This window comes from Limulus polyphemus, unplaced genomic scaffold, assembly GCF_000517525.1.
Source record: "Limulus polyphemus unplaced genomic scaffold, Limulus_polyphemus-2.1.2 Scaffold1, whole genome shotgun sequence".
Lineage (NCBI taxonomy): Eukaryota > Metazoa > Arthropoda > Merostomata > Xiphosura > Limulidae > Limulus > Limulus polyphemus.
Genome location: NW_013665611.1, coordinates 3,478,785 through 3,488,600, shown reverse-complemented (window position 1 = coordinate 3,488,600; position 9,816 = coordinate 3,478,785). Strand labels below are relative to the sequence as shown.

The window sequence follows — 9,816 nt, the reverse complement described above, 5'->3', positions numbered from 1 at the left end:
CCTTGTAGAATTAAGAACTTAAAACTTGTATACTATTAAAATATGGATTATTAGCTAAGATTTTATGCTATTCTAATTGACATAACATAAACAAAAAGTTGTTTAATAAAATATGGATTGTAAGATACTAACACTTTGTGTGTCATGCACAGTAAAGTGCACCTAGGTCGATAGGGTTAATGTCAGCTCCATCATTGCCAGCAGTTCTGGTGACTATCAGATGGTTCCTATTCTGGTGGGGATGTGTTTGTTCATCCATGGAATGAGTTCACTCCCAATACGTGGGTGATCTAGGTTTTGTCAGATGAGCCTTTTACCCATTTCTTTTCGCCTCCCTTGTCTCCAGTATCAGTATCCTTCTTGTTACCTCGGGATCATGTTACTAGTCAGCATCCAGTCGAGGCCTTGCAGACTTTTATTTAATAGTGAGCTATCAAGGCAGTCAGCTAGCCTTCCACAGACTTTTACTCCCAGCTTTTTGTTGTCCCAAAAAAAACCCGAGACTGGCATCATGTGATCAATCTGTCCACCTCAACCAGTTTCTGGATCTTCCCTGCTTTACCATGAGTTCCTTTCTCGGGCTTTTTCTCCAGGTTTGTAGATGACCAAGGAAGATGTCTCAAATACTTGTCTTCATATTCTTATTTCTCATCAATCTCAAGGCTGTCAAGTTTGTTTCAATTTGTCTACTACAGGGTTTTGTATCTGATTTCACACCTTGCCTTTTGGGCTTGCTTCAGTACCATATATATTTTCTTGGGTGTTCAAATCCTTTACCTGACTTCTTCATGCTCGAGGGTTGTGCTTCCATCATTACATGGATGACTGGCACCTGTCAGCCCATTCTGAAATGAAGTCTTCTTAACACACTCATCTGCTATTGCCAGATGCATCTCGTGGGAATTGGATTATCAAGTTGGAGAAGTCTTTTCTGATGTGTATCCAATATCTTGACCACTTGGGTGTGTTTTTCAACACTTCCCCTGGTTGTTCCCAACCTTCTCCAATTTGTCTCCATTTGGTGGAGCTTTCAGTTCTTGTCCTTTCTGCTCCTTCTCTTCCTGTATGTGAGGTTCTATTGCTTTTGGAAGCCCTTATCCCCTTGGATCTGGCACATATGCGTTCTTTTCATGGATGTTTCATGACCAATGAAATCTTGCTTGGTATCCCTTGGGCTTCCTAATTACCCTTCCTCTTTTCCTTACAGAGGAGATTCCTTGGTGGTTAAACAAGGACAATATGATGCCTGTTCCGAATTTGCTTCTGTTTACATATGCTTCTCTCCAGAGTTGGGGGGCATGGGTCATTCAGTGGAAGGCTTCTGGACAATGGTCTCAGATTGAAAAGTCATATCACATCAATATCAATTCGGGGTGCTTTGGATTGTTTTCTTCCTTTTGTACAGAACCGACTCATCATGATCCACTAAGACAATTACACAATTGTAATCTATATTAATCACCATGTTGGCTCCTGTTCTCATTCCCTTTGTGGTCAAACCTTAGAATAGCTTTATTGGGCCTACACACTATGGATGTCTTGTTGCATGTCATGTTTTGGGCACTTTCATCATCTTGGCTGATGATCTTTCACAGCCCGATCAGGTTTATCCCATGGAATGGTCCCTCAACCCTCAGGTTTTCTGGTGGTTCACAGTTGGTGGGGTACTCCTCATCTGGATGCCTTTTCCACTTTCCTCAACACTAAGTTACATCTTTTTTTTTTTCTTTGGTTCCTCATCCTCAGGCTGTGGCAATGAATGCTCATTCAGGACTGGACCAGCTGGTACCTTTATGTCTACCCTCCTACATGACTCCTTCCCCATATTAGGTCTTTCTGATTGATCCTTACTGGCCAGTGCAACCTTGATTTTCTCACCTTCTCCAGCTACAAACCACCCCAATATCTTTTCATCTCACTCCATCCCTCCTTCAACTTTGGTCAACAGGCCTTCATCTTGCCCTTTACACTGTTTGACTTCATGCATGACATTAATCCAGTCCTTTGCAAGGAGATCCGGATTATTGGTGTGTGTCGCTTCCTTTTTAGCATGGACTGTTCACCCTTTCTCCCTTGCAGTTTATCAATGTAAGTGGAATATCTTCCACCATTGGTCTTGGAGTCAGGGATTTTCCCCTTCTTGGCTCACTGCTTTTCTTTTTTTACAAATTTCATCATCTGGCTGTTCAGTTGTATGTCTTTTTTCTCTTCCATTGCTTGTTATCGAGTAGCTTTATACTAAACCTTCCATTTTTCCAGGTACCATGGTGTTTCCCTCTCCTACTGTCTCTTTTTTATTGCATTCCTTCTGGACTTGTTGACCTCCTTTTTGGATATTTCTTCTGAATTGGAATGTCAATATTGGTCTTCACTGCCTTTACACTTCCTCTGTTGGAACCTTTGTCCTCATGTTCCTTGTATCACCTATCCCTTGAGATTTATTTTGACTCAATTTAGCCTATGGTTATCATTGGCCTGATATATTTGCCATTGATGTTTCACATACTCTGTTCCATTCTACATATGTTCTCCTTTATCTGAATCAATCTTTCCTACCTCAAACTTGATGTTTTGTGATTCAGATTCTTCCTTCTCGCCAATTGCCATTCACTCTATTTCCCACCTTTGTTCCCTATCTGATCCAGATAGGCCTCATATGCCCTTCTTTGTTACATCATTCACATGGCTTTCTTCTGTGGTTCTCTTTCCCACATTTTTATCCCCTGGCTAATTTCTTCTTTACATGACCTTTCTTTTTCTACCCTTACAGGTGGGGTTCATCAACTCATTAGACTGGTGTATTCGTCCTTGTCACTTTCATCCAGCAATCTGTTCCAGGTGTTATTGCTTCAGATCGGCCACCTTATATTTTCCCTGGCGTCTCACCTCCATCGACCATGGGAGGAAATTTTTCAGTTTGGCATGTGGACTATTCCTCATATGTTCATCTCCAAGTACTTGCATCGGATGGCTGTTTCTTTCTCATCGGGGTACTGCCTATCATCATCCTTAAAACCTCAGTGCAACTGTGACTTGATAAGTGATCTTTTCAGAATCATATTTTTCATTCCAGTGGTATGCCCCTTTTATGTCTAGGATCCCACTTGCTGGCAAGCATTGCCTGTCCAAATATGCTTACTATCTCAATTCTGTGATGTATGGCCAACAATAAGTCATACTGGGATATATTATCTCCCTCTAGTGGTCCAGCTCTATGTGTTTTGGGCCCTAGTAAAAGATGATGTTACATGGGGTAGCTTGGTGAGAGTTGTATGGGACATCCCACCAAAGTTGTCTCTGGGCAGTGACTGATCCCAACAACTTTGATGCATACCTATGGCAAAGTTGAGATATATTTCTGATAGGTACTTACCTCTTCTTCCACTTCCCACCTATTTAAAACTGATGCTTACTTTCTGCTTAATCTTAGTGTTAATTTGGTAGAATCGAATAGTGGGAGTTGCGTGCGTCAAGAAGACGTGTTGTACTCTTGTTGGTGCAACTCCTGTGACATTTGAAAAACTTTGCGAGAATAGCTCTAAGTGTGAGAGAGGTAAGTACATGTCAGTAATATATTTTCAGTGTAAGAAAACAATAACTTTCAAGTGAACTTGTAATTAACATGCTATTTTATATGCACTTTAAGAATTTGTGGAATGCACTTGGATGAGTACAAAATGTTGATACATGTGTGAATGACTTTTTTGTTCTGCTTTTTTTAGGTGGTTCTGTGATGATGATGATGATGGCCGTGACGTTTGCAAATATTTTGTATAGATTGTCTCTTTTATTTGAAGAAATATTTCATCTTGATTCTAGACACAAAAAAAGTTTTCGAATTATGATCCAGTTTGTTTTTAGTGTAAATGAATATACTGACAAGATCCTAATGTTTAATTTTGTCCTGGTAAGTACTGTATTATGGATATATTTGATAAATAATTTTAAACTACAAAGTGAACAAAAATGTAGTGGAATTCTTGCATTCTGCTATAAGCTCTTAGTGTATTATATTAAACATGAATTTAAATGTGGGGTGATTCTGAAATATGACCTTCTTTGACAATTTTAAGGCTTTAAATGTTTTTAGAGATGATTATTACATTCTTAATTGTTTTATGGTTCTATTCAACTGAAGAAACTGCACAAAATTTAATTGTGAACATAATTGCTTTGGTAATTCCTTGTGTGATTTTCAAATTGTAATGAAGATCAGATTAAATAGCTTATAGACAATTTCTAGACTGATTTAATTAGGAATTTTTTTCTGTTAATATAATGTAACATTGTACCTTATCTAAGATTTGTTTTCATAAGTATATGATCAGAAACCTTGGGATTGATGTAATGAAGATGAAAGAGAGTTTGTTGGCTACCAAATGACAGATACCACAAATTATTCCCTGAACTTTAAGATATGGGTGCATTATAAGAGTGACAATCAATCTCCTTATTGTGGGTGGTAGGGTGCTGATCACTTGCTGCTTTTCTTATGATCAGTAGTTAGAAATTAGGGATAGTGGCTTTGACATAAATACATAATTTCTAATTCAAAATAATAAAAGAGTGTTTGAATAGTTGTTTTCTAATTTGTTACAATAATAACCATTTCATGCTCAAATCAATATAAAACAACCAAAAATAGGACATTCTCATATCACATTAGTTAAAAATATTCAAGTTGATCTGACATTTTTTTTTGAAAACCCAGATTTTCCATCATCAAAGGTATCAGTAATGTGAATTAAGATGGACATAAAGCAGCATCTGTGACATCAAGGTCATAAAATATTAAGCAATAATACTTCAGTGAAAAAATCTCTCATTCATAATGGATTTAATTCTGATTTTGTATTATTTAATGTTTCTTTAGATTTACTCTTATTCAGAGATCGAAATATTGCATTATTGAGGAATTTAGCTTTGCTTGAGGAATTTCATCTTTTAAGTTGGCTTTCCCGATTGGGAATGCATTGTCTATCTGTTTTCCTTTAGTTATGACCAATGAAAGTTATTTGAATTGCATCATAACATGTTTCCAGAGTCTATTTCTGTTAATAATATGCCCATAAAAGATTCTTACAAGCTATCTAATATTTATCCCCAATCGATATGATGGACTACAATGGTGCCCTTACCAAAACACCCCATGTAAACAATCCACATGGGGATAAAAATAAAAACCATGCATAAAACTAAATTATATTAGACGATAATTTACCAATTTATAACAAAACAAAAACAAGTTAATTGTGTTTGTTTTTTAATTTATGAATGCTAAATCCAAGAAAAATTGATTTCATGTTTTCTGTAATTTAGCCCAATTTCTGTTTCTTGATGTCATGATATAAAAGACTGTTTAGTTTAGGTATAATTGATTAATATATTTTTTGAGTGAATATTTTCCTTGTTATTTAGTTTTTGTTATAATAACAGTTAAAAGCAGATAATTGTAGGAAGTTGTGTTTATAATTCATTGATGTTCAGACTGTCGAATGTCGCATGCAATACATTGATATGGAGGATATAGAGATTTCTAGAATGTGGGCAGAGGATTAATTTATAAATATATATAAATAGTGTGAGACAAGTGGAAACAGTAGACAGATAACAGCAAAAGAGAGTAAAGTTATGGGAAAGGAAAAGTTTGGCACAAAGTTACCTGCCATAAAAGTGATAGGCCTAATGTTTAATATATTAGAGTAAGACTAAAGTTAAGTAGAAAAGAATATAAGAATAATAATTTATTCTGTCAAAGCGTGGTTCTAAAGTAATTTAATCAGCCTTAGTGCACTTTGACAAAAGGAACAGACTATATCTTTAAGAAAGAAGACCAATTGATTAGGTAACTCGCACCACAATTGTAAGTGAATCACACACACACAATACTAGCGTGATAGTAATGGAGAAGATTGTTAGGCTTGTCAACTGAAATTCTAAAGTAATTGAATAGGTGTAAGTGGACTTTTGACAAGAAGAGAACTATATATATATATATATATAGTTGTTTATGATATGCCTGTAACCTTTATAGTGTGAAGAATTTGTTGTACATATGCTTAACTTGTTCCGAATATATATATATATATATATATTTATACTATTAAGAAATATAAGTAAAAGCCTTTTATTTTGAAAATTGGCTAAAATATTATATTTTAAATTCTGACACCTGAAAATTCCCAAAGATGGTGCTGAATTCAAATATGATTCATCAATCGGCACTACACAGTACCATCTAGTAATGGCACTATATAACCACTCTTAATAATTATTCAATCGAAAGTAATCAAGAAAATGTTCCTATGCAGATAGCATTGGAAATAATTTAGGCCTGACCTTGAAGATACAACCTTGATAAAGTTGATGAAAATCAATAAGCTTTTGCTGACTCGGATTGCATCAGGCTGAATGGATCTGCTAAAATTGAAGTGGTGTGTCATATTTACCTGGATAGCAGGAAACCAGTCACGTATGCTTAATTAGCTTACATAGATAAGGACAGTGAATCCATTTTGCCTGATTTTTAAAGCATTTTTGTATGCCTAGATCTGATTTTTAATACATGTTTTGAGGAAAAATATGCGTGGATACACAGTAAGCATCCTTATCTAGAGCTCTTAGACTGGAATAAAGAATCTTGTGTATTATTAAAAAAAATTTGTAAGAAAACTTCGTGTGTGAAAAACAATTGTTTCATTTACATCTTGAACCTGTTTGTTTTGTTTTACCATGTCATTAGATATGTACAGAAAGAATTATTTTGGATTAAATGTTTAAAAAATGTATAAATAAATCTTCTGTTTTGGAATGTAAGTTTAACAAAACTGGTAAAATGAAAATCAGAAGATGTTATAGATAACTCTCTTGAAAAATTAGATTTATCTAATTCTTTATACAGAAGTTATCTGGAATTGAAATATTGGAGAGAGAGAGATAGAGAAACTTTTTTGTAATTTGGCTTAAATTTCTGTTTGTGCGTAAAGAAATTGTTAGTGATACTGTACCTTGTATACAAAACGTGAAGCATATAGAATAACATAAAATATGTGCTGTAATTATGAAATTATAGTTAACTATAAATTCTCTTGAAAATCTGTATCTTGTTATTGATAAAACTGACAGTCAGCTAAATTGATTTTGAACAAAAAAAGAATACCAAAAAAAGGGGTATTTACTTAATGATGGATCACATTGAAATTTATAAAAGATCCAAAGGAATTTAAAATGAAAAACATACAAAAAATGATACAAAGAAGATACATTTTATTCTTTTGATTATTAATGCATCTAGATTTTATGCTCATCTATAATGCATAAACATAGTCTACCTTTATGACTGATTGTTGCTGATATTGATGGATCTATATATATAACCTTGCAGAATATTTAGTGAAATGACTATCAAATTCAGTAAAATTAAATTATTTTACATCTAACAATTTCAGTGACGTTGTTCTTTATATAGAAGGTTTAGTTTAAAAAATAAAAATCATGGTTTCTTTCATCTCACATAAGTATTTACAGATGTACTTGTAGAAAATTCTCTTACAGTTTTTGAGAAAACATTTGCTGGAATTTGAAGTGAATGAAATGGAAACTTGAGAAATATATAATTAAACAAAAGAGTAGTATCCCCTTTTCTCAAATTAAATTGAATTTTTGAACAGTATATGATACTTTTATACACTATATATATAATTGAGAGTTAAACAATTTCATTCATACTTAAACAGTTGAAATCTAAGTACTCAATTTACATTTAAGATGTATAATCAGTTACCATTTCTTCATGGTAATCTTAAAACTGAAGTTTACAGAAAACCAAACAGTATATGCATGTTTTCAACATTTTGAATGTGTTTGTGTGTGATTTATCATCCCAAAGTTTTTGATAAGATCTGCACATTACTTAAGGGATGAAAGTAGCATTAAAGTCTAGGATTAAACTATGATAAATTTTGTAGAGGAAAATATGAAGAACAGCATTTCTAGAAAATCGGGAACTTGTGTAATATATTTGTAATTTTGGTAAACTTTAAGTTGGGTAGATAAAGGGGAGGATTGATAAATTTACTGTTACTTATCATATAAACATAAAAGGTCATAGTGTTAATTTAGCTGATGCTAAAATTATTGCATGGCCAAAGAAACTACAAGCAAGAAATTTATGTTGAATTTACAGAAATATTAAAAAGCAAAAAAACTGATTATAAGTTAAGGTGAGGACCAGGACTAAATCTGATATAGATTGTTTTACATTAATTTTAATTTAATAGAGAAATGATACGAGGCCCCCATAGTAAGTGTATTTATGCTTAAGCATGTGGCATTTAGTGCTTATTTTGGCAGACTGTGAAAATTTGAAAGCTATTAAGTGTAATTAAATATTGGAGAAAGTCTAATAGAAATAGCTAGTATTTGATGTAATTGACAAGAGAAATTTCTAGCAAGAACACTGCACATTATTAAGGTACCTTGTTAAGGAGGAACAACAAAGCAAGATGAAAGATTTATTGATAACATTTAATTATGATTGGAACAAAATGTGTATTTATATGTATGTATATATATATATATATATGTGCGTGTGTGTTGAGTTGATAGGTAGTGTAAATTTGTAATGACCTATTTTTAAAATCATTAAAAGAATATCAAGGTACATTATAAAATATATTGGGATTAAAAATATAATTTTGCTTCATGTTTTACAAGAAAACTTTGCAAAATTTTAACCATAACAGATTTATTTTTTAATTTGATTGTTTCATTGGTCTATGTTTAATGGTTCAAATAAGATGTGCTAAGAAATTTTGTATATTGTAACTACTTTACATATTTGATATTGGGGTAACTTCTTTATCATCACTTAATTTAACAGGTGACTACATTTAATAAGTAATCTCACCTATTATGTTTCTTACAGTTCTTCCTGTTACTGATTTTCAATCAAGATGTTTGTTCTTCATTGTGGGTAAAACATAGAAACAGCTGTTTTGGTATTGTAATAGTCCTGCCTGTCATCTTTCATTTTAGGGTAAGTATGTTTTTTTTCAAGGTTGCAGATGGTTTTTGCTTTGTATTATAGTGAAAACTTCTAGTCATTGTGTTTACTGCAATATTCACTGTTTGGGGAAATGGAGATAATATATGTATACTTTTTGAAAATTAATCAATGAAACAACAGTTTTATTTCAGTAACATGTACAAGTTATTTATATAGACACACAACTGTGTGTGTTTTAGTTGTGTGATATCTACTAAAGCTGCAAGTTGGCTCAAGATCACGATACATTCATATTACAAAAATATAGTAATTATTAATAACCCTATAGTTTTAAAATGCACTATTCTTATAGAAATCATACATAGTTTTTCACTGTTATTAAAAAAACAGTAGCATTAAATGTTGAGTATGTACATTTAAAAAAGACAAAAAGAAAGACTATTATAATCTTTTACAAGGCTTGGTTGGGGCTGGCCCTGTGGGAGAGCTCTAGGTTTCAGAGTTGGTAAAGTGGGTTTCAATCTGTGTGCAAAGCCGCATACTATTCCCTGCACTTTAACCCTTTCCATATGGGTCAAAGGCCATGTCATTGCATTTGTTGACTCGCATTAAAAATTTTATGGAACTACTTTTCATGAAATTATGTCAGTAATTTTGGTATCAAACTATAGAACATAGTCCAAATTTTAGTATTATACATTACTCAATTTCTTAATTTAAAAGTAAATATTAAAAACACACACTTAAACAGCTTTTTGTGTGTCACGTGGAATGTTGAATGCAGCACTGGTTCAGATTAGATGTTTGTG

The 9,816-nt window shown here is 33.1% G+C and overlaps 1 protein-coding gene across 1 annotated transcript in view; it reads left to right on the top strand.

Annotated features, from left to right (window-relative positions):
* The window catches only part of LOC106461018 (stimulator of interferon genes protein-like), a 38,363-nt gene that overhangs the window by 6,849 nt on the left and 21,698 nt on the right, over positions 1–9,816 (top strand). Inside the window, exons 3-4 of the mRNA XM_022390630.1 lie at positions 3,723–3,907; positions 8,927–9,037. Coding sequence (XP_022246338.1) covers positions 3,723–3,907; positions 8,927–9,037 — 296 coding nt within the window. The remainder of the gene's footprint in view (positions 1–3,722; positions 3,908–8,926; positions 9,038–9,816) is intronic.